This window comes from Chiloscyllium punctatum, chromosome 38 (genome assembly GCF_047496795.1).
Source record: "Chiloscyllium punctatum isolate Juve2018m chromosome 38, sChiPun1.3, whole genome shotgun sequence".
Taxonomy (NCBI): domain Eukaryota; kingdom Metazoa; phylum Chordata; class Chondrichthyes; order Orectolobiformes; family Hemiscylliidae; genus Chiloscyllium; species Chiloscyllium punctatum.
The window spans coordinates 23,743,276-23,769,620 of NC_092776.1; the positions used below are offsets into that span (position 1 = coordinate 23,743,276).

General features: G+C 38.4%; 1 protein-coding gene across 2 annotated transcripts in view; it reads right to left on the reverse strand.

The window, feature by feature from the left end:
* Positions 1-26,145, reverse strand: part of vwa2 (von Willebrand factor A domain containing 2) — a 70,617-nt gene extending 44,472 nt beyond the window's left edge. Inside the window, exons 1-4 of one of the 2 annotated variants that reach the window (XM_072557368.1) lie at positions 25,989-26,145; positions 18,324-18,385; positions 7,873-7,947; positions 5,200-5,333 (exon numbers count right to left, since the gene is read on the reverse strand). In XM_072557368.1, the coding sequence (XP_072413469.1) occupies positions 5,200-5,333; positions 7,873-7,947; positions 18,324-18,378 (264 nt within the window). In that variant the 5' untranslated portion in view covers positions 18,379-18,385; positions 25,989-26,145. Of the gene's footprint in view, positions 1-5,199; positions 5,334-7,872; positions 7,948-18,323; positions 18,386-24,144; positions 24,371-25,988 lie in introns of those variants that run through there. The other variant, XM_072557369.1, reaches the window with a different exon arrangement.
* Between the last annotated feature and the right edge of the window lie 200 nt (positions 26,146-26,345).

Sequence of the window (26,345 nt, forward strand, 5' to 3'; positions counted from 1 at the left end):
TGTTCGCCGAGCTGGGAATTTGTGTTGCAGACGTTTCGTCCCCTGTCTAGGTGACATCCTCAGTGCTTGGGAGCCTCCTGTGAAGTGCTTCTGTGATATTTCCTCCGGCATTTATAGTGATTTGTATCTGCCGCTTCCGGTTGTCAGTTCCAGCTGTCCGCTGCAGTGGTCGGTATATTGGGTCCAGGTCGATGTGCTTATTGATCGAATCTGTGGATAAGTGCCATGCCTCTAGGAATTCCCTGGTTGTTCTCTGTTTGGCTTGTCCTATAATAGTAGTGTTGTCCCAGTTGAACCCATGTTGCTTGTCATCTGAGTGTGTGGCTACTAAGGATAGCTGGTCATGTCGTTTCGTGGCTAGTTGGTGTTCATTGATGCGGATCGTTAGCTGTCTTCCTGTAACAGCACACAAACCAACCGCCACTCTCAGACAACAACTCACCAGAACGAAGGATCCAATGCCCAGCATGAGCAAAACCAATGTAGTGTACAAAATCCCATGCAAGGACTGCACAAAACACTACATAGGACAAACAGGAAGACAGCTAATGATCCGCATCCATGAACACCAACTAGCCACGAAACGACATGACCAGATATCCTTAGTAGGACAAGCCAAACAGAGAATAGCCAGGGAATTCCTAGAGGCATGGCACTCATCCACAGATTCAATCAATAAGCACCTCGACCTGGACCCAATATACCGGCCACTGCAATGGACAGCTGGAACTGACAACCGAAGCGGCAGATACAAACCACTACAAATGCCGGAGGAAAGATCACAGAAGCGCTTCACAAGAGGCTCCCAAACACTGAGGATGTCACCTAGACAGGGGAGGAAACGTCTGCAACACAAATTCCCAGCTCGGCGAACAGAACCACAACAGTACTTCATTGACTATAACTGCACTTAAGAAGTGAAAGTCACTATATAAATGTGTGTCTTTCATTTCACTCACTACATTCATGTTACCAGATATGTAACAATAGATTTCCCTAATGATTTGACAAAATATTTGTCTCTTTCATATAAATGCTTCTTCATTCTTGCTAGACGTACACTGATCAAGCATTTGGTAAGACGACATCTGACGCACAGCAATAAGCTGCTTTATTTCACTTTTAGAAAACTATACAGGACTGCACTCTATTAACCGCATGCTTACAGCTTGCCTACACATGACAATACAAAAGGTTGGAAACACCAAATTAGCCTACATCGATGAGTTATCTTGCTGAACTTACATGCATACTTCTAAGCTCTTTGTGTGAACAGAAGTCCCCCCAGCTATCTCATTAGCAAACCTACCTGGTCTTCTCGTAATTCAGTTTCAAAAACCTTGCCTCCCTCTATCTCTCATAATATCTCCATTGTCACATACTGCAAGGGGTCAGAAGACTTTCCAATAGAAATAAAAATAGAAAAAAAAGCAACTTGATGATTTATCTGGACAATTTAACAGACTTCATTCTGTGGAGAAGATTAACACAAAGGAAGAGTACTTCTGATGCTGGGGAACTGACATAAATATAGAAAATGTGAAAAACCCATTGGACATTCAATCCAAGATCTTCAATGCAAAAATTTAGTTCTTCTCTCTTCACCACTCCTACCCAACCTACTGAGGATTCCCTGTACCTTCTGTTTTTATTTTGGATTTTCATTTTGTATTGGACTTTCCATCTAAGCACCTGAAGCATTTTTACTAACCAGGTAAGGTACAAATTGATTATCAATTAGTCTTTGGGAAAAATAGGTTCTTCTTAGTAAATTAACCTCTCAGCTAAGTATTTTTTAAACTTCTGTGAATCATTTTGCAGAAAAACACTAAAATGAGTTATTTCCAACCTTCCCTGTGAAAAGTTATTAAACATCCCTAAATGTGATAACTTCTGGGACATGGTTTTCCACTTATTGTTCCGTATAGCAAGGGTAAGCAAATATCAGAAGCACAGAATATGAGGCATATTGCAATCTTATTTATCATTTTTGCACCAATAATTAAACGTTTCCTAAGAGAAAAGTTAATCAGAAGAACAAAGACCAGTCTGACCTCAGAAATTGATTAAAAACAAATGGTCATTCAAGTTTTTAAGTCCAGTTTAAATTGTTGTTAATTCCTTCTAACTTGTGACTTTTTTTAACATTTCACTAAACCTGAGATTGGATTTGTTCGCTAGCACTACAATCTTGGAGCTTTAAGATCATTCTGGGCGGATATGTTCATGCAGTGCAGAGGGACAATTACAATATCAAACATCCAATTTCCAACCCTTAGAAAAGAGACCCTTTTTCAACAGCACCCAGTCTGCAGCACAAATCTCCAATAGCCCAGAGATTAAGAGTCTCGTGCCTTACTGACTGAGTTAGACAGGCAGCTCACTGCCCAATTTCCAACTGTCAGTTCTTTTAATCAACTTCCTCAGATGTGTTTTGACATACCTCTAAGGCAGGTTAGACTTAAACCTAGGTATTCTGGCCCGGAGACTGGTGTACCATCACTGCGCACCAAGAAAATTAATTTCCACCTCTTATATTGTCCACAACTGGCATGGAAGCCAATTATATTGAGCAAATAACCTCAAATAATTGCAGTTTTTGTAGGAGTCAATTACAAAGACCTAATTTAAAATTTACTCAATGGACCAAAGATTTAAAGCAGGTCATTAAGTCCTAATACTGTATGTATCAACTTTAAAGCTTTGTTGAATTCATTCAGTTTCAACTATCCACATTTTGTTATTCCATTTGTAAGGCCATTCTGATTTCAGGCAAAATTAGTCTTTAAGCAGTTTCAATCAGTTACTCTTACCTCATTAAAGTTATTAATGACAATAGTGAAAGTGTAAATACTAACAATGTACAGATGTAGCTGCTAAGTCAAACATTCTATTATTTTAAACATGCTTTCCAATTAACTAGATTTACCTTTTCTTGTGCATAGCAGGTAAATGGTTCATAAGGGGACAACCATAAAAAAAACAGAAGGTGATAAGTACTGTTTTTTGGGAACAACAATGTTTTTTTTCACTGCATGAATGTGCAGTCACAGGAGCAGCCGCAGCTGGGATTAAAACAGTTAGGGGATTGTTTTTGACTGGCCTGGATGCGATGGGCCAAAGGGCTTATTTCTCTGCCGTGGTTCTCTACAACTCTGCATTTCACGCCAATCTTTCTCTGGTCGGTCCAGTGCCAAAGACATCACTGATCAATTTTTGTTTTCTTTTCAAACAGTGCACTGCCTTTCCTGCAGCCACTGATATCCCCAGTTGTATTGGTCACATCCTAATGAAATGTGTCCACTTTCACATCACCCAATTACTCATCAGTTTTGATGTAGCAATTCGTGTTTGCTGCTGGACCCATTGATAAAGTGCAACAAAAAACAATTTCTAGATGCTTAGATCTGGTGCCAAGCAACGTCACGGGCAACTTATTTATATTTAGAAAACTACATTTGGGCCAATTCTTTTGCGGATATAAACAGATTGAATTTTCTTACTTTTACGTTGGGTACTGATTCTAACGTTTTCTTCATTAATGTTGTATTTTATCTTAAAGCTTCACATTTAAAGAACTGTAGAATCTAAAGGACTTGGACTTAGTTCCTGCAGTTTTGTGCAGGATAATAGGCAGCAAGACTCCACCACTGGCTTCGATCCATCTCAATCTCTTTCTCTCTACACCTGGTGGTGTCCCATTCTTTTAGATTTTCCTCAAATTACTTAAATGACCATCCCTGTCCTCCTTCCAATCTGTTGGTTTCCAGTCAATTTCCATTCTGACAGGGAATACAGCCAGGCGGTGAAATATGTGCCTAGTCAGTCTCTGACATCTCTCTGTCACAATATCCTGTAAGTGTTGCTAACTGGTTTAAATTACAATTTTAGAGTCATTGAGACCTGTAGCACAGAAAAGTGTCCTTTGGTCCATTGAGTCCACACCAGTCAAAAACAACAACCAAACTATTTGAATCCCATTTCCCAACAGATGGTCCGTTGCTTTGTATGCTTTGGCATCACAACAGTATATCTAATTACTCCTTAAATGTTATGAGGGTTTCTGCTTCTAGACCCTCACAGGCAGTGAGTTCCAGATTACCACCACCCTCTGAGTCAATAACCTTTCTCCTTGCTTGCTCATGCATGTATCATAGTTCTATCCAAGTAGATTATGTCTTGTTCTTCCATTCCAAGATTCACTTTCACACATGTACTGATCATCTCCTTATTATCAGCATTATCCACTGCTCTTTCCTTTTTGCCTGTCCGATCTAAATATCAAATGCGGATTTCACTTCCCGTTGTCTCAAACATATGGATATCAGTTTAAATGGCAAGCCTAACTACTTTCAAAACAGCACAGCAACAAGCAAAGAAACCTTTTGTTTTAGCAGCTCAAGCACTTTCTCCCCAGTCAGAACATTACCTTGGGCAATAGGCTCTCCTAGTATTGAACGTGATATTCCAAAGAGATATTTATACTTAAAACTAAAAAAAATCTCTTTGAGGACAAATAGTGGACAATTCCAAATTGTGCCTCAGACATTATAACAACAACTATTCAGAAAACTGAACAAGTTGATGTTCTTTATTCTAGAAAAGAGAGGACTATGATAATGGTCTGTCAGCTATGAAAGGGTTCATTAGTGTGAACGTAGAAAAGTTTCCATTCTAAAATTAAGGAGCAAAAATATAAGATAGTCATCAATAAATCAGGAATTCAGGAGCATCATCAGCATCACTTAGAATTTACTCGACTTGGTTGAAGTGAATAGTATAGATAGATTTAAGGGCAAGCTAGATGAGTATTAGAGCAATAGAGGAATGGTTTGCCATTAGGATGAGATGACATAAGTTAAGAAGAAATTCCTGTCGAGCTGAAGCAATCTGTTGGGCTGAATGGCCTGCTTCCAGGTTGTTAACTATGATACGGCCATATTCAATCACAGTTTTGGGTTAATCAGAATATTGTGTTACCAACCAATACTTTAACAATTCTAGTGCTATTCCATCAGAATTTCGAATCCTCTGTTTGTTTTGACAGCTTTTACCAAATAGTGACTGATCATTTCAATAGCCAGCAATGGAAAATAGATCAACTGATCATAGACGTCATTCATTCAAAAGTCTAGTCCTGGATGACTGTGAGACTATTTTATACACACATGTAGTGACAAAGAAAGCCTTTGAACTTACCCTGTCAGGATTTATATCAAGAGCATCACAAAGTTTGAATGCAACATGTTTGGATCTTTCGAAGCTGCCTTTGCCAATACTGTATGACCCATCCAGCAGGAACAACAAATCAATAGCTGCAGAGCACTGCATCACTATGAAAGAAATTGACTTAGATAGTTCACAATTGACATTATTTTGGTACAATCTGAAATTACTGACGATACTTACACACAGCTCAAAACAGTAAACTGCAGTTTAAATTTCCAGGAATATTTTCTTTCGAAAAGCTCTAATAACATGACCTATAAAACTCAAACTTTTAAAACTGATGTGCACTCAGATTCCAATACATTGTGTCATGTTCTGGCAGGTGATTGGCTCTGATACCTGACAGTGAGATTTTTATTTCTTAACATGCTACCAATGGAGGGTTTTTATTTTGGAGAAACAACAAAATAATCAAAAGGTAAGTTATCCAGCGATGTTGTTTAACAGAAACTGGTCAGGGTAGAGTCTGAATACACCTGCCACCTTCTCCAACATCCCCCTCCCCACAATCGTCACTACTGTGCAATAGCAAATCAGGATGTCGGTGAAGTCAGAGATTTTAAAGAAGTGCAGCATTTCTAAAGTGCACAATTTATTTTCAGAAACGTCATATGACATTTGAAAAATGAAAGCAAACTTTCAATCTTTTGTTGTCTTTGATCCTACCATCCTTTGTGTTGATACCTGTAGCTAGTTTGTCAGAATTTTTAAAATGAACATTCAGTTATGCCATTTGCACATGTAGAGCATTTTAAACCTCAAACCTCAGGGATTTGGGGATGGTACCAATATAGCACGACCCAAGTGAGTTATGTATGCCTTCAACATGGCCCAGAGGCTGCATTCTCTGTCAGCACATAGATGGTTTGTTTTATCTGACTCTTTCAAGCTAAGCCTGATGGTTATGTATGGAGCTAAGCAATTTGATAAATATAAAATGTAATCACAGGGTTAAAATATATTCACAGCTTAAGGTACCATATTTTGCTGAGAGGGAAGGAGAACCTACTTTTCCTTCTCCCCATTTCTTATTTCTTTGGGTCAATGTCATTGCAATTTTCTCCAAACAAAATGGTTGGGTGATCAAATTTACTGGATTATCTGTGTTGTTTCTTATGATCTAGTTGCTGCCCTAACTCAAACTAATGAACCAAGATAGCCACTCCATACAATGGTAATGGTTTCAGATGTTCCTCTCCATTGTCACTTACAGTCACCTAGAATTTGCTGGAGCAATGCATCGTGCACCAAGCCCCTTTGAAGTGAGACATTTTGCTTCACCCTTCAGCTCACCATTGATCCATGCTGCAAGTCACTGTAAATGTGAGCCGACAGTGACGTGCGGAGGGCATTAGACATCAGACTCCTTTTTGAAATACACGTCCAACAGTCAGTCTCCTTAACCTACCAAGATCTAATACTTGAGAAAGAAACAGAGAAAAAGGGGACAGTAGAGTCAAGTAAAGCAGAGGAAGAGAGGAAAAGAATGATTGATTGAATTGAGAGGGAAAGAGAAAGTCAGGAAGATCTTATTTTATTTACTACTTCTAGGAATGAGGTTTCATAGTTCTGATTGTTTCCTTTCTGAACAAGAGAACTTCAGTGGCATTACAGAAACATGTATCATTACTAATGTAAATATACACATTAATATTCTAGTTTGAATCAGGGCAACAACTAGATCATAAGAAACAACACAGATACCAATTGTTTCCTTACTCAATCCAGTAAATTTGATCACCCAATCATTTTGATTGGAGGAAATTGCAATGACAATGACCAAAAGAAAAAAGAAATGGGGAGAAGGAAAAATAGGTTCTCCTTCCTTCTCAGTAAAATAAGGTACCTTAAACTGTGATTTTATTTTAATCCTGTGTCAGTTGTAACTTCACATAAATATGCTTATTAACTATCAGCCTTAACTTTCTGTCGCATGTTCAAAGTGGTACTTAATGCACAAATACAACAATTTATTGAAACTCAGGTTTAGTAGAGTGAACTGGCATTTCCACAAGACCTGGATGATTTGTATGTTAATAACAGCACACATTAAATTCATCATTACTTCAACACAAAGTTATTTCTGTACCTTCATCAATGGAATTTTTAAAAATACTAAACAATAATATTATTTTTCAGGAAGTAATAATAAATTAAGCTATTGTCACAAGTGAACAGAAGCAAAAATAGTAACAATCAGTTTGAATTTAGAAAAGTAAAAATTGGGGAGAGATATAAAATTAAAAGGAAGGAAAATCAATGTAATCTTTTCATTTTAGGCAAGTAAATCTGTTATGAAATGAAATAAATACATCAGCTTCCCAGACTTAATTCTACACAATCAGATTTTACCTGTGAAAGTATTCTAAATTATTCTGTCTTGGATATATATTTATCTAAGTAGTAGAAGTAGGATGATGTGTCAAATGTATAATTAGGATTTTTGACTATAATATGAAACAACTTAATGTTTAACTTGAAGATCACTTGTCTTGAAACTGTTTTCAGAAATCCTAAGAATGCGTCACACATTGTCTACCTGCTCTTTATAATTGTGCACAGAATTGTACTTGCAATTTTGAGAACTTTCTAAATGCCATATGCTCAAAATGTCATCTTAGATCCAGGAAAAACGTCACCTACATTGTCCTGCACTGGAAATCTTCACAACTGTTTCATGATCAGCGTCAAGTTTTTGCAAGCAAAAGGATGACAAGACTATAAAAGAGAAAAAAAAAATCCCCGGGTTAGAACTTTGCAGAATAGCAATCTTTTTCGTTATTTTCATGCAAAACATAATGAAAATAAAAAGGCAGGATTATCCATGCAACTTAGTGATTTCTTTCTATTTAATAGTCCAAGTGAGGCAATCAAAATGGTATACAATTTTTAAAAATGTATTACATTGTGCAAGACAATGGAGGGTGGGGGAGGGGGGAGGGGTGCGGGGAGGTTTGATAGATTGCAGTTTTATAGTTCATGTTCAGATCTTCCACAAACCGTTCTCAGCAAGCTGCCAGTAACAGAGCAATTATTATTTTCTCTTGATAGTGGGTGACTATCAATCAAAAGCACTTCAATGATTGCCAAGTGTCTTGAGATGTCTTGAGTTTGAGAAAGGTGCTGTATAAATGCAAGCCTTTCTTTCTTTATCTCATTTCAAGTTATTTTTGCTTAACTGTGTCCCACAAAATTGACCACAGAGTCTAGGAAAGCAAATTTCAGCAGATGTCTTTCATAAAGCCAGCCCACAAGGAGATGCATTTGGAAAACACAGCTCATGTTAGGTACTCAACAGTAGGAGAGATTATATGTATGGATCTTAATTCTGCCATAACGTGTTGCAGATGCAATATCCTGCACATCCTTGCTGTTAATATTCAATATGGCATTTAACTGAGTGTTTACTCCTTCAAGTTATCTTTTTAGCAATTTTATGAACCTTTCCTGCAGCCACAAAATCACAGCACACTGTTGCGAATAAATCATAAGACCATAAACTCCATTGGTGGAAAACCTACCAAAAAGACCTTAATACTTCACAATACAAAAGTACAGCAGAACCTTGTACTGAAGTATGCAGTTATAATGTATATATTTGCATGTCTGACGACATTATGATCATTATTCTTTTCTGTATAATGTTGGTAAACATTAATTTTCTTCTTTACACTGGAATCCAGCACATACAAACTTTTTGAATTCCAGAGCAAGGACGAGATCAAATAGCTTTGAAAAGTACACATGAATGTCCAGACTATTTCTCCCCATGGTGAAAAATCCGGGTATATGGAATGTGTGATAAAATAGCCTAAATAGTTGTCATTATTGGCAACAATGCTCAATGAAGGACTGCATAATCATCATTTTTCTGCAAAGTTAAAGCCCATGGAACAAACATGATTGTGGCAACATGGATATAGTGTCAGCTGAGTTACAGGAAAAAAATGATGGCAGTGAACAGTTGTTTTTCAAGCTGCTGAACATATAGATTGTGGTATGCAAGCAAGTCCCACTTCTCACTCTTTTGCTACAGCCCTGAAAATATTCTCTCTTTAGGTATCCATTCAATTCCCCTCTGAAATCCACAACTGAATCTGTCCCTGTGACCCATTCAGGATGTGCACTCCACAGCCTAAACTCCTACATTTTTGAAAAGTCTTGGGGATTGTTGGGAGGAACACTGCTCTTTCTAGATATATATTAATAACTTCGATTGGTATGTCATCAATATTTTCATATGACACATAACCTGTAAGGATTAGGAAATGTGAAGAGGAGAGTCATACACCTCTAGAGGATACAGCTGTGGAATTGCCAGAGAAGCAACAGATGAAATGTACAATTTTAAAGAGGGTGCAGGACCAGAGGGACCTGGGTGTAACATGCTCGAATCACTGAAGGTGGCAGGGCAGTTTGTCAATGATTTAATATATGAGACTTTGTGTTTTAAACGTGATGAGTGCTATCGTAGAGCGGTCAAGCTGCTGTGGTCACATCGCAATTGCTCTCCTTGGGCACTAGCCCTGAGTCGGTCATCAAGTTACACAAGAAATGGTGAGAAAGCTGGGATCCAATGAACATAGTTTTAAGATGATTGGCAGAAGTACCAAATGCAAAATAAAGGTAAGATTTCTTTTTAAATACATATTTTATTTGAAAAAGGAGTTTAGGATGTGGGATGTACAACCTGAAGAGGTAGTAAAGACACATTCAGTTCTGGTTTTCAGAAGAGATTTTGATATCACTTGAAGAGAGACCATCTTCAAGGTTATAACAATAGAGCTGAGGACTGGGACTTGCTAAATTGCATAAAGCTAATGGAGAAATATAGGCCAAAAAATCTTTGTGTGTTGTAACCATTCTAGGACTCTATAATGTTGAGTGTTCAGTGGCAGCAGAAAAATTCACATTCCAGCTAATCTGCCAATTTGAATTAAAGTGAGCAGGGCTTGGAATGAGATCTTAGAATCATCAGTGAATGTCAGCTGTGGCTCTGTCAGTCGCACTCTCATCTGCAAACCACAAGGTTCATGTCCCACTCAGGGCTTGAGCATAAAAATTAAAACTGACATCCCAATATAGTGCTCAGGAAGTATTGCTTTTTGGATAAAATGTTAAAATACAGTCCAATCTGTCTACTTGGATAGGCATAATTCAAAGAATAGAACAATATTATCCCTCAATCAATATCCCAATAAAGATTATCTGGGTTAATGCAGGTTGTGAGTATTTGCTGTGGTCATACTGGTTGTTTGCCTCTGAATTTATCAAATTGACGACACATCAAAAAAATACTTGATTGGCTGTAAAACATTTTGAGACATTTGGTGATTCTGAAAATTGCAATATTAATGCAATTTATATTTTCAACTTATATTTCAGTAATATTTTACTAGCTTTAAAGCAATTTGAGACAAACTTAAGTTGTGAAAGGTGCCTCATAAATCCCATTTACGTCAAACTGTCTGTCACATTAGCATGAAATACCATACTTTCGCAGACTCTATTTTTAACAAGATATATCCTTTAATTTTACCTTTGATTGAAACATGTATTTAGCTCCACGAGAGGCTCATTGTAAGGATAATCCACATCGGCAACAGTTTTTCATTCCTGGGCTATTAACATCCCGAACCATACAGTTTACATAGGTCCAGATTTGAAAATTATGCTTCATGTTGGATTAGCTGTGACCACATGCAGGTTGAGAAATTAGCACATAAAGCCCTATGCTACAATCTTTCTCATCTCTCAAGATGCTGCTTGCAACTTATAAGCACAGATGGAGGGTGTCTGGATTTAGAAACAGAGAACAGCTGCTCCCTCAATTATAACCTGCAAAGGCAAATCATTTTTGGACAAGACACAGAAGCCAGAACCAGCTGTTGTGCAGCTAAAATCATCAAGTGCAGTCTTGTTAACACCTGCAAACCTGTTTTCAAACAAACACGTTTACACTAGCAGTGGTAAGATAGCCATTTAAAATGACAGCGATTTACCTTTATATTCAAAGAAATGCTTCTCTAATGGACAATCTCAGTACAATCACACTTTGAACAAGTAATGTTTGTGTTGACTGAAAACTGTAAATACTGAGCAGAGAGTTCTTGGAATGCTTTTTGTCACATTTGTCACTTCTCATTGCGGCCACTTCGGACTCATTTCAGGCTGAAGGAGGAGAGGAAGACAGCCACTGTTCATTTCAAATATCTCTCTCTACCCTGAGAAAGACTAATATTAAAGGAGGAGTGGCAGTGTACTAAGCAACACTGATGTGAAAGACAACTAACAATCTAGTTATTTTCATATAAGGACATGCGCTGGCTTTTAAATATATTTTGGGTCAAGCTTGCTAGCACATTTATATCATAATCTGACCCTAATCAGAGTGTTTTTTTAAAAATTCAAAGCTTCCAATTACAGTAAACTTTTTGGATGCCAGTTACAACAGGCTTTTAGGGTACCAGTTCCTGGAGATTAGCAAATTGATCCTGCAGGTAGTCCCTCTCTCGACTGAATCATCTATCGGTGACTGACAGATTCTTCACAAACCAATCAGATTAAAATGACACACAAGTTCTATGAGGAGCAGGTGATCCACTTTGCCATATTATTACCCAAGCAATGCGTGAAAATGACCCATTATGGAGAAAGTATTCATTTAATATTCTATCACTGTTGCATACACAGAGCAATCTCAGACACACTTAGAGGTGTGGCAAGGAATCTTACAACTCTGAAGAATGACCTAACACTATGAAAAAGCATAAAACTGTACAAGTCATCTAATCTGTTGAAATATGGAACCAAATGAATATTGCAAAAACAACTTGGTATTTTACAGATGTGTTCCTTCCTTACACTTTTCAGATCCAATCTTCTTCTTTGAAAACATATTCTTATCAAAGTATGAAAGCAATTTTGTTTGTATATTGGAAAGAAGTGACCACAACAAACACACCGAGTTGTTATGTTTAAATATCATTTAAAGTATAATGTGTGCGAAATATACTTTAGAGAAAGTGAGACAAAACAGCAAGACAGTCATGTACCTAGCAAGAAGATATTAGGTCTTGTAACATGATTATTCATAACTATGGAACTTTTTTGGCATCACATACTACTCATTAAGGGATGGAAATTGATGTAATTAAATCATGTCTAAGAACTTTGACAACATGATACTCTATGGTTTAGTTCCAAATCTAATATAATTCAATTCGAACATAGGAGGATGAAGAAACCTTCTCCAGCTGAAATGATGTCTCAATTACACCAAATGTAACTAATCAACACTCGTCTGCAAATAAGAAACCAAGTGCAAAAACAGATCAACAAAGAAATCACCCAATAAATGGGACACTATTTAAGCTTAACAAAATAAATTAGAAACGGTGATCAATGTCTGTACAACTGAGAACAGTACGAAGGAACAGTAAAGCTAGAAATGTACTCAGTATGTGGTTGTTCAGCAAAAGAAGAAGAGGCAGCACTGACAATGTTATTCATCTTCAGAAGGGGAGGTGAAATTTCTAAAAAGAAATTACTGTACAGTCATTTGGGAATGGTTACCAAGAACTTATAATTAACAAGGAGTTTAAAGGAAATTTATAAATTTTCAGTGTGGAAAGAGGCCATTTAGCCCATCATGTCTTCATTATCTACCAAGGAGCTAGTTCAAGTCCATTTTTTGTTGTTGATCCATCATGTTGTAAGTTTTTACCTTTCTCATTCTTTCAAGCAGTGAGCATCTTACCACCCTCTCAGTGAAAATAATTTTCCTTCAAATCCCTTCTAAACAATTTTCACTAAATCTATAATATGTCTTCCATGTGGGACCTTATCAAAATCTATAAAGACTACATCAAATGAAAACAAATGCATAATTGCTGATGAATCTTTCCAACAAACCCTCCACCTTAATCCATAGATGTTTGACTTACCTGCCATGACATTCCTTACCCATTAACCATCTCCCTACTAATTGAGGATTGAGTTCAGATCACAAAGGGGTTTGGATATGGAAGGGTCAACTTGCAGCATGAAATGGATATAAGGGAATTCTATTTCAAAATGTTTTCCCACTAGAAACTGCCAGATGAGATATACAATGCTCCTCATTACAGAAGACACAACTTTAACAAATTCTCTGTGATTGGACTTGGCTTTGAAGTTGAATGTCAAGTTAGATGTGGGCTGGATCAGATCTGACCTTAATAATAACTGCTGAAATTTTCTCAAGTAAGGGAAAGCTACATCTATGCTCCCCTGAGAATAGCTAATCAGCAATTAACCAGATAAAGTATGACATTAGAGTGGGGCAGAAAAGATATAATGATGGTCCAACAGATATGAGTGAATTGCAAGCTACTACTAAGACAGTGATCAGACTATTCTAACTAATTGTAAAGGAGGGGAATATGGATTTAATTGCAATCTTGGCATCACATACAAAGGTTTACAATGAAATTGTACAATGGAATTTTGGCAAGTTGTTATGTGCATAGTGAAAGAAAATGTGAGAAAAATTAAAAACACAGATTGTTTGCCTGGATTTCCATCACCCATGGAATCCTCTGATTGTTGGAGTACACACAAAGTTCTAAAATTCCTTGATCTTCCTCGCCATCCTTCTCATGGGCCACAATAAATTGACGTGGGTATTCAACCTTTTTAAGCCAGTAGTGCTGTCCCTGGGTTGGCAAGGACTGGTCCGTTCCAAAAATGTAAACTGCTATTTCCAAGATTTCAAGTCTTAAGCAAAAGTTATTTGGGGTTTGTTTTGAGGCAGTCTATATCATAGTTCTCTGAAATTTACAAGACTTCCTTTTGACAAAAATATACTTTCGAGCTGGGAAGACATTGTATGAACATCACACAGATTTTAGCTTTAAGGTTTATAGCAAATAAAACAAGACTGTACTTAAAAATTTGACATAGCTTCATGTAATTTACACCTTAACACAATTTGTCATGGAATGAGTAGCTATGAGTTAGCTCTTTGCTTCTAGCAGAAACTGAAGAGATCTTTCAGTGCAGCTGATTGAGTGCATATCCTTTTAAGTAAAAGTTCATAGGTCTGAATGTCAGAGCCACTTGCCACTCAAATCATTCCATTTCAATGGTGAAGATTTCATCAGATTTCAGCCTTTGGCAGGAAGGGATTACAGTGAAGTGGTAGTCAAGAGGCCCAGCCAGTTGTAAAGGAGAATGAATGGTGGCAAATAGCCTGTAATTGAAGGGAAGTCCTGAAGAAGGGAACTAGCAATAATAACTACCAATCATATCCTTTAGATAACACTTCTCAGCTGAATTCTTTACAAAGGGTGAGAAGGTAAACCACACACTATAAATCAAAACGTCACTTCACTTTATCCAGTACTGGGAGTGACATGGGTCGAGTGCTCATCTTTCCAACTGGATGGGGTTTAACAAGAATATCAAATTGGAATCCTGGAATTTCACACCTAAAAATGCTTTAAGAAACATGCTTATCCTATTCACCCGTGTTTTCTGATCATTCAATAAGATATTGGTTTTTAAGCCACTTTTGATTTTTTTTTCCTTTATGTGGGAAATTTCAGTAGTCTCTGTATTTGTAAGGAATGCTGGCACCAGATTTATCAACAACATGCTGTAAGTATACAGTGCCAATGGTGTGTGATGTTTTAAAGGCTGATTATAATCACAGAGCACATGGTTTTCGAAGGAGACCTTTTGAAAATGAAAGGTCTCTCTCAATGTGAAGAGAGAGAGTTTCACTGTTGAATAGTTTGATCACATCTCATTTAAAACATTGATTGCATGGCAGGTTAATTGTGCACATACTGTGAAATTCCAACATAAACATTCATTATGAAGGAATTACTCCAGCAATTCATCCTAGTTTTTTTCAAAACTTTTAAGTTGACCACCTCCACCCCCCACATACACCACATGCTACCCATACTGTGAGATAGGAACCATCATATTGACAAATTATTTAGATAGGCACTTCAGAAGCCACTTCAGTAGGCTACAGGCCAAGTGCTGGAAAAGGAATTAGAATAGATAGGTTATTGGTGACTAGTGTGGGCTTAATGGACTGAAGTGCCTCTTCTTATGCTGTGATATCCTATTACTCTGAGTGGCTTGGAGGGGAACCTGCAGGTGGTGGTGTTCCTATGTACCGGCTACCCTTGTTCTTCTACAGTGTAGTGTTGCTTTGGAATGTGCTATGTAAGGAGTCTTAGTGAATTTCCACAGTGCATCTTGTAGGCAGAACAGACTGCTGCTTCAGAACATCAGTTCTAGAGCGAATGAATATTTTTGGGTGTGGTGCCAACTAAGTTGGCTGCTTTGTCCTGGATGGTATCAAGCTTTATGAATGTTATTAGAGCTGCACCCATCCAGGCAAATGGGGAATATTCTATTACACTCCTGATGAGCAATTTATAGATGGTGAATAGGCTTTGAGGAATCAGGAGGTGAATTACTCACCACAAGATTTCTAGCCTCTGACCTGCTCTTGCAACCACTGTACTTATATGGGGAATCGACGTTTCGGGCATAAGCCCTTCTTCATGAAACGTTGATTCTCCTGTTCCTTTGATGCTGCCTGACCTGCTGCACTTTTCCAGCAACACATTTTTAAACTCTGATCTCCAGCATCTGCAGTCCTCACTTCCTCCTACGGTACTTATATGTCTAGTTTAGTTTCTGGTCAATGGTATTCTTGATGGAGATAGTCACTGTCTGTCACCTGTGTGCACAAATGTTACTTGCCACCCCAAACCTGAATATTGTCTAGGTCTTGTTGCATATGGCCACATACTGCTTCAGCATCTGAGGAGTTGTGAATGGTGCAGTACATTGTGCAATCACTGGCAAACATCCCCACTATGATGAAGGGCAGGTAATTGATGAAGCAGCTGAAGGTGGTTGGGCTTAAGACACTACACTGAGAAACTTCTACAGATGTGTTCTGGAGTTTAGATGATTGACCTTCAGCAACCAAAAACATCCTTCTTTATGCCAGGTATGACTCAAACCAGTGGAGAAAATCACCCCCAAATCTCATGTTGCCACTGACTCTAGTTTTGCTTGGGTTCCTTGATGCCACACTTAGAGTCAAATGCAGGCTTAATATCAAGAGCAGTCACTCTTAATTCACCTTTGGAATATAGCACCTATGTTTGAATGAGGTCAGGAGTTGAATGGCCCAGTCAAATCCAAACTGAGCATCCAAATATGATTCAGTCAGCACTCACCCTGCTGAGGAATCAACTTGGAGACAATAGGAACCAGCATGGATTGGGATTGGCTGCTGATTAGTCACTTCCCCATGCTGCAGAAAACCAACCAAATTTAAGAGGGAGATTAACCCTGTGACTTCAGGATTTAAAATTTAACTTGAGTATTATTGCCAACTTGGGGAAAATGGAGGATTTTAAGCGAGTAGTCCAAGTTGTTAGTTAGTGGTTTTAAGAGTTTGTGTCTTTGCCATTCTTAGAATTTTGTAAAGTACTTTTTGTTTTTATGTAAAACAAATGGTGACAGAAGTCATTATAAAAGCTTGGGGCAATAAAATGAGGGACAGGTCAATTGGGAGGAGTTATTGTGATAACTTCAAAAACCTTTAATCACATATTACAGACCAATGGTTCTTCATTTTATGTTTGTCCATGTGCTTAATTCAACGTCTGGGACAATATCACGTGGAGTGAATTGAATTGAGTGAAGAGTAGCATCTGTGATGCTGGGGACCTCTGGAGGAGGTCAGAACGGATCATTCACTTGGCACCTCTGGCTGAGAGTTGTTTCAAATCTTTTAGCCTTATCTTTTATAACCCATGCCACCCCAACCACTCACTCCATGGCTCCTCGTACCCTCCAAGATAACTCTGTAGAAACTCAATCAATAGCTATCACAGAGAGACTTTAGGGACCATATGGCAATGAAATAGTACAACATCCCTCAAATCTAATTCAGCTTTACACTATCTCTATACACTACAGACTTGGTACTGAAAAAAAAACTTCCCACTCCTGAAATCATTGAAGTTTAAAAATCATATATAGCTACTCTCTTATGAAATCAAACCGCAATGCATATCCCTAATCATTTAATAGCCTCTTTAAACTGTCACTCAAATTGTAAACTCAGGAACCCCTGCTAAGATAATTCTAGCTTTTGAAACTCAGCCAAACATTGGTACAGAATAGCTGTAAGCAAAATTTCAAAGGACTGTTGAAATTATTCAATCAGATGCTCCAACATCTAACCTGTCAATCAAAGCAGTCAGTTTGAGTTTTATTTTGACAATCACTGACACCTGCAGTCAGTTTTCTTTACACTTGAGACAAGTCATTTGAAAACTTCAAATCATGACAGTTAAATAAACTTCACCTCCCACACATTCACTCAATAAATTTTGATTCCACACTACAGGCCCTTGCAATGGGCAAAATGGAGTCTGCTTGAACTCAGCACTAAGGACAAATGGTTCTCCTGAGCTTGGGTTTCTCCCTTTCATGTGCCATGTCCAATCCTCTTTCCCTTCCCATCAAAAATGACATCTGTTGAAAAAAGGATTGTGACTTCCACATCCAGGTGCTGCCATCGTTTTGAAGATTCATAAAGTCAGGAAGACTCTGCAAAAATCTGCCCGAGGTCTTTTACTGCTATAATGTATGTAGGCATATGTAAAACATAAGAGAACTTGCTATTAACCTCTAAGATCTGCGTTTAACTAGAGTATAATTAAATTATGTAATAATACTTTCTCTCTTTGAGATAGAGTTGAAGTAAAATTGCCTTGGTTAGACTTAAGGAGGAGAAAGTGAAGACTGCAGATGCTGGAGATCAGAGTCAAAGAGTGTGGTGCTGGAAAAGCCAGTCAGGTAGCAGCCGAGGAGCATTGCTGATGAAGGGCTTGTGCTCAAAACATCAATTCTCCTGCTCCTCATATGCTGCCTGATTGGCTGTGCTTTTCCAGCACCACACTCTTCGACCTTGGTTAGACTTAACCCAGTTCACAGTAGCTTGCACTCACTTGTTAACCTCATTGTCAAAGTTAAATGTTTTCAAGAAATAACTAAGTCTTACGTACCTTGAGTAAGCAAAAAAGTACATGCAATCTGAAATGGGAGGACGAGAGTCATCATGACGGAACTGAAAACAAAACAGAAGTGTAAATAGTTCAAGCACCTTTACATGTTCACATCCTTGCTTTTAGGAAGCTATGATAGATTTTAAAATGATTTGAAAATAGGTAAAAAAAAATTTTAAAAAGAAACTGAAAAGATCTGCATTTATGTAGTACCTGTCATGTCCACTAGGCAACCCAAACCACTTTTGAAGTCATATTTCTTTTGTAGAAAATCAAAACAGCTAATTTTAAATACAGCAAGTTGCCACAAACATCAAGTGAGATAGTAACTAATTAATCTGTTTTGATGGTGTTGAGGGATAAGAATTGTCCAGACAACTACTTCTATTTTCTTCTTGCCGTGGATTCTTTTACATCCAGGTACCTTTGAAGAGCATTTGCTCCTCTCTTGGTGCTACATTGAAGTGTTAAGCTAGAATGGATACTGAAATGGGACTTAAACCACAGGCTCGGTCTCAAAAATGAGGATTTCACCAATTGAGCCATTAGAACATAAGCCAGCAGACACTTACATCTCAGAGTGCACCACATTAAATTAGTTAAAAATGTGGATCCTTTTTAATATTATGACATATTTGACATTAATGTTTCTGATTCCAGGATGACTTTCAGAGTTAATTTATTAAATTAATGTTTGGGAACAGGGCCATACTTATCATACTGTGAAAAAGATGTAAAGCTTTTCAAGCGGCACGGTGGCACCGTGGTTAGCACTGCTGCCTCACAGCGCCAGACACCCAGGTTCAATTCCCGCCTCAGGCAACTGTCCGTGTGGAGTTTACGTGGGTTTCCTCCAGGTGCTCCAGTTTCCTCCCACAATCCAAAGATGTGCAGGTCAGGTGAATTGACCTTGCTAAATTGCCCATAGTGTTAGGTGAAGGGGTAAATGTAGAGGAATGGGTCTGGGTGGGTTGCTCTTTGGAGAGTCGGTGTGGACTTGTTGGGCCGAAGGGCCTGTTTCCACGCTGTAAGTAATCTAATCTAATCAACATATCCTGAAATGTGTAATTAGTTAGAAATTTACCTTTTCAAAGGAGCAGAATGTTTAGTTTCACTCTTTCACAACACATTTTCTGATATTTAACTGTCAAATAGAAATCACACAATACTTAAAACGTGGCTGAACCTTTTACCATTCCAGGTAAAAATCAAGAAATTCCATCAAATACAGAACATTTCTGCTGCACAAGCAGTTGTTCGTAATTTACATGGCATAATGCAGGAGCGATTACAAAGTGCTGTCATAAAATGTGAATCAAATATTAAGGACACTGGAAGCATTTTCACCATCATAATAAGCGCTTCAATAAATGAGATTCCTTCTTTGTGAAGAACGTGTGCATTTTGAGATGTGACATTTTAAAAAGAATCACCACCAGGAGATATCTAATATCATGAAATCGGTGCTTTTCCACTACCAATAAAATAATTTAAAATAGGTTGTAGGCAATTTAACAAAATAAATATTTAGCAATCTATTTTAGATTAACTTTCTTGAGTGTTGGGTTTGCTGCATTACCACTCTGGTCAAAAGGCTTTCTCTTCAAAATAACAACTTTATAAGGTCCAGAGAACAAATGTTCATTTGTCATTGGTGTCTTTTTGACAAAGAGTGCCAATTAGGGATTGCTTTCCACACCAAATGTACAGCACAGCTTCAGGCAAAGAATGAAAAACATATGTTAAAGTGCAATAGAGAGTGCAGAAGATTAGATACTTATTATAGAAAGACATTTATATCAACTATTTTTTTGCCACAGCCCTACAACTTAGCATCACCTTCGAAAATCGATTGATTTGTATGATGATTTTACACAATGAGTTCCTTTAGAATACCATACACTTTCAAGTCAGAATAATACAGTATGCAAAATCAGCTTGGGAACCTTGATTAAAGTGATCAATACATAATCAGGATAACCTAATTTTCTTTATATCTTGTTTATCATGCTCATCACATTCCAATGTAATCTTCTCCGTCATTTGTTCTCTGTCATTCATCTACATGGCATCAGTCTCATGTTTCTAATGCTGCACGTGCCAACTTTGATCGATGAACTTAAGGACAGAAAGCAATGACTTGTGATAAATAGGTGTTTTCAGACTGAGGGCTGGTAGATAGAAATGTTCTTCAAGAGTCAGTAGTAGCAGCAGTGTTTTATTTTTATATGTAATCACATAAAAGCACTTGAATATTGGAATTCAGAGTAAAAGTTTCAAAACTTTCCCAATGATACCAAATATAGAGATACAGCAGTCAGTAATTTCTATTAACCTGCTAGGCTACTTAACATTGTTATAGCCCCTTTGTTACTTCCTTTTTGTTATAGAATCGGCACAGTGTGGAAACAGGTCATTCAGCCCCACAAGCCCACACCAACCCTCTGATGAGCATCCCACCAAGACCCATCCCCCTATTCTATCCCTGTAACCCTGCATTTCCCGTGGCTAACACACCTAACCTAGACATAACCAGAAGAACTGAAGATGCTGAAAAATCAGACAAAACCAGAAATTGTTGGGAAAGCTCAGTAGACAGAAATCAGAGTTAACATTTTGGGTCCAAAGATGGGAAGTAAATGACAGGTGGAGATAGAGACCAAAACAGAGAGAAACACTGTTGGATGGAAAAAGGACTGGTTAAAGACTAGTCTGGGAGGCATAAATAGTTGCCAATGGGGGTGTAATTAGTAACTGACAGAGGGTTGCATCTGGTAGCAGCCTATGTGGTGTCAATGCCTGGTGTGTGGGGGCTGGGGTAAGGACATGACCTAAAATTGTTAAATTCAATATTAAGCCCAGAAGACTACAGTGTTCCCAAGTGGAAAATGAGGCGCTGTTCTTCCAGGTTGTGCTGAGCTTTGCTTGGGTTCTGCAGCAAGCCTGAGAGAGAGATTTTGGCCAGAGAACACAGTGATGTGTTGAAGTGGCAAGCAACTAAAAGTTCGGAGTCTTTTTTGTGGACAGAACATAGGTGTTCTGTAAAGCGGTCACCAAGTCTGTGCTTCGTTTTCCTCAGGTAAAGGAGTCCACATTGTGAACAGCAAATGCAGATTGAGTGAAGTGCAGAAAGTGAGGACTGCAGATGCTGGGGATCAGAGCTTAAAAATGTGTTGCTGGAAAAGTGCAGCAGGTCAGGCAGCATCAAAGGAGGAGGAGAGTCGACGTTTCGGGCATAAGCCCTTCTTCAGGAAGGAATGTTTGATACTGAGAAGGAAGAAAGTAAACAGGCAAACGTTACATCTTCTGCAATTGCAGGGGAAGATGCCGTGAGGCTGTGGGGATGTGTTATGAGTAAAGGAGGAGTGGCTCAGAGTGCAGAATGCTGATAAGGCAAGGGGAGGGCAATAGGTAACTGGTGGTGGCATCCTATTGGAGGTGGTGAAAATGGTGGCTAATAATCCTATAGATATGGATGCTGGTGGGTGAGGACCAGAGGGACTCTGTTGCTGTTGTGGGAGGGAGGAGAGGGCTTGAGATCTGAAGTGTGGGAGATGGGTTGGACTCAGCTGAGGGCCCTACCAACTATTGTGCTGGAGAATCCTTGGTGGAGGAAGAAGGTAGACATTTCAGAAGCCCCCTTCTTTGCCCATCTAATTTTCCCACTCTATATGTAAATTAAAATCCTCTGTGATTTTTGCTATTCCTGTCTGAATAAATTCCCATTAATTATTTGCATATACCATGTCTACCACATGTTTATTGTTAAGAGGGCTGTGTAATACTCCCACAAGTCTCTTCTTGCCTTTATCATTTCTCATCTTTGCTCAAACTACATCTCTGTCCCAATTTCCTGAACTTGGGTATCCCTCTTCAGTTCTGTCCTTCCAAAATTTCATCCATTCATTAAATCTTTGTCTTCCTTCAGTGAAGTCTCTGCAATGGGCATCAGATCATACTTATTTATTTCGATTTGTGTTATCAGTTTTCCTGCTTTGCTTTCAATGCTATGTGCATTCAGATACAGAGCCTTTAATTTTGTCCTTTTTTTTATAATCTAAGCAAGCATTGGCCAAAACAAACTGGAGAAACGGATCTTCAGGAATGTTGACCCTTGCCCACTAAAACAATTTTGCAAACTTATTTCACCTCCAGACATTATTATTTTCATAAAATCTTTTTTCACTCACACTGGTTCTCAGTCTAACAACCCCCAGGTCATATTAAATATAAACTTACATGTGTCATCAAAATCACTCCAAAGACTTCTTCCAGCCTCATACCCACTCCACACTCTGACTCTGCAGCGTAAAACACTTTTGTTTCAATCCTGCAGAGTTGACAGATCCTTCAACTACATTAAGCCCATTCTTTGAAACACAATACATTACGCACCTCACCTCTCCCACCTACTTCAAAAGTCTTCTCAATGTCTATAATTTCATCCCTAATCCACCCATCTATGACTTTTTAATTTTTCCATGTCCATTTATAAGTCTCTTGGATTTTTGAGTTATAGGCACAATGCAAATGTAGCTGTCACTACTGTTACTAAGTTTTATGAATGTCAGCCAAACCCTTAAGTGAGAATTTTCCTCCTGCAGATCAATTTTTTATGTAATAGAATATACAGTTACTAGTTGTATTAGCCACTCAAAATAAATAAATATAATCTGATCAATAACACACCATTATATCTGGGCAACCAGTGTGAAGCATTGGTATGAGGAGAATGTTAATAATAGTTGGAAGTGGTGCCATAGTGGTGTTCAGGAAAAACTTTAACAATCAGCCATGATACCCACAGGGCAGAATCAAACATTTATGAGATTCCCAGAAGAGTTATATTTATGTTGTTTGTCTATATTACATAATTTATGGGTGGAAGTATTAGTTTAAATTTTAACATTGGAATTGAAGCTTCAGAATTTTCACAAGGAGAAAATGCGATCTATAATCCCACTTGAAGAAATAACTATAAGTCATTCAAGCCATTGTTAATTTGGAGATGGCAAGTCAGTGCACTGATTTGACTGTGCACTTTTGTTATGTATTTTCAAACATGTCATGAGTTGACTTGCATTCTCTGCTCCAACTGTATAAATATACACCAGGAAATATGTATAACTTGCAGCAGTTTAGCTTTAAGATTTTTGGAGGATGTGGTATTTATTCCAATGAATGTAATGTTGCATAACATGATCATGGATTTCACAAGACAACATAATAATGGGAGGCATCTTCAGGGTTATTATGCTGTTGTCTGTCTTTCTTATAACATTGCCTGTAATTAAGTGGTTTAAAAAAGTTGACATTTTGCTGACTCTGTGAGCAGAATCGGAAATCCAATGGTTTTAATCTTAGGATAATGCCCAACTTTTAAATACTTCTGAATTGGCTCTTTAAAGAAAAACAAAAAATGCTGATACACTAGCTTTAATATGGAGTTATTCATTAAAGCAGAGGTAATGTGATTCTTGCAATGCTCATTTATTACCAACCTAAAAATGTTTTCCCAGAGTACAGTAGTAATCTAATGTGTGATGAAGCACTGTCAAGCTTCATACTTTACCAGTTCATAAGAAAATAAACTCTTCCCAACGATTTATCTTAAAGAAATCTCTGATTTAAACAGTTTAACCGTTCAAGTGGCTTGCTAATTATTAGATCACACGATGTTTCCGGGCTACGTTTTCACATGGGGTTAATCTGTATCAAAAACATTTTTACAATTATCCAAAAATCATAGGTTTCTTGGATAACTTTGACTAGCCCCCAGCTGTTAAAGGTGTTTTGGCGTAAATAGATCATGTGTACGAACCTCTTCTGCTTATATTTGTGCCGGTTTGTTCCCGGGCAGGCAGAACACGTTTCTGACACGGGTCCGCCGGCTCAATGGACCGGTTCCCTCTGTGGAATTCCGCCCCTATGGCTTGCAATGTTCTCTTCCCCTATCACAGTGCAGAGGGAGAGTTTCATTCCCCCAAGAATCTGTGCACACAAATGCCTGTTTCTTCAGCACCTCCCAATGGTCATTTCTGTCTGCCCGACGTAAACTAACAGCTAGAGTGTAGCCAGAGGTCCGGTGTTAATTTGAAACCAGGAGGGGTTTCATTTTACCCTAAGTGTAGACTACAAGTTGTACAGTAGAGATACGGGCGGCGCACTGTATTCACCGTTAAAAATCACGCGACACCAGGTTATAGTCCAACAGGATTAATTGGAAGCACACTAGCTTTCAGAGCGACGCTCCTTCATCAGGTGATTATGGAGGGATCGATCGTAACAGAATTTATAGTAAAAATTTGCAGTGTGATGTAACTGACATTATACATTGAAAAATTGATTGTCTGTTAAGCCTTTCATCTGTTAGAATACAGTAATAGTTTCACTTCTTTCATGTGTAAATCACAAAACACTTTTTTATTAAAAGTTGCATTCTCGGGTTAGCTGTTAACAATGGTGATAGCTAGACAATATATTGAAGGTGGGCCTAACAGACAATCAATTTTTCAATGTATAATTTCAGTTACATCACACTGCAAATTTTTGCTATAAATTCTGTAAATCACCTGATGAAGGAGCGTCGCTTTGAAAGCTAGTGTGCTTACAATTAATCCTGTTGGACTATAAACTGGTGTGTGATTTTTAACTTTGTACACCCCAGTCCAACACCGGCATCTCCAAATCATGTGTTATTCTGTAGCCTTCAGAACTGACAGCAGCTGACATGGAATGTTGCAGACGATCACTCAAACCCCTGAGTTCAAATTATTTCCATAAACTACTCGCAGCAAAGGGTCACCTTTCAAAATGTGTTACGAGCGGACAGGTGTTGCTTCTCAAATGCGTTCACTCCGAACAGACTCCCTGTCCTGCAAATTCTAACACCAGCTCTATCTGTCTGGAGAGGTTAGGATTAGCGCTGTGACTATAGGGACAGAATTTCAAAATAAATATAATAACTTTTTTTTAAACCAGCACTTTGCACTCATTTCAAAGTGACAAGAGTTTAATTCACCAAAGCCACCATTTGAGACTTCATTCCTTCCTCGCCATTAGCGGGGGAATTAACAGTTTCAGATGAGAATACTTCTCTGGAGTGCCGTTTTGTTGTTGTCCCCCAGTCAAGGACGGGGCAAGTATGCATTAACTCTTTAAATGACAATGGCACTAAATGTAAATGGCACTAAAATCTGCTCCTGGAGTGAAATTAGAACCACAGCAATTCCTCCCTTTAGACAGCGTATAGTCGATATAGTTCCTATCAACTCATTAAACCGCTGAGATGGAATCAATGTTGATAAATGCGTTCTGTTGGGGGTGTTTGTTAATCATGGAGGGGGGGGGGTGCTGTAATGTAATCAATGACAACAAGGCGCACGGTGCCTGCTTCAATCTTCCCACAGAGAGTAAACAACCTGTGTGACCCCGATGACACCGGATTCCAAATCAACAGGCAACCGCAGGGTCTCACAACAAATCGGAGAAGCAGAGTAATCGATGGTCGCTCACTTGGTGAGTGTGCTGCTGATGGGGCTTTCGGAGACAGAATTCCCGAGCCGACTCAGTCTGGCCATAACTCTTATTACTCACAGTTTAAAGTGTAATCGACTTAAATTTGCATTCCCGATGGCTACGATTAAAGGGATACAATTCACTCACCATTGGAGGTTTCGGACAATCGGGGCAGCCCGGCGTTTGGAATCGCTCTGTTTGTTTGCAGAGTTGAGCTGAGTAAAGCCCCGCACCTTCCTCTTCCGGATGGCGTCAGGGTTACTCTTTAGTTAAAGAGGCACATTTCAGATCAGCCCCCACTGTCAGCTTTCATTGCACTTCAACAAAAGGAACTTCGGAGTTGCTGAGAAGAATCATAGCGAACTCGAAACCTCAACTGTGTTTTTCTCTCTTCCCCCAGCTTCTACCAGACCTGCTGAGTTTCTCCAGCAATTTCTGTTTTTATGTTGCGCTGTAGTTATGCAATCAAGAGCCCGTGATGCATTATACCTGAAACGTCGATTC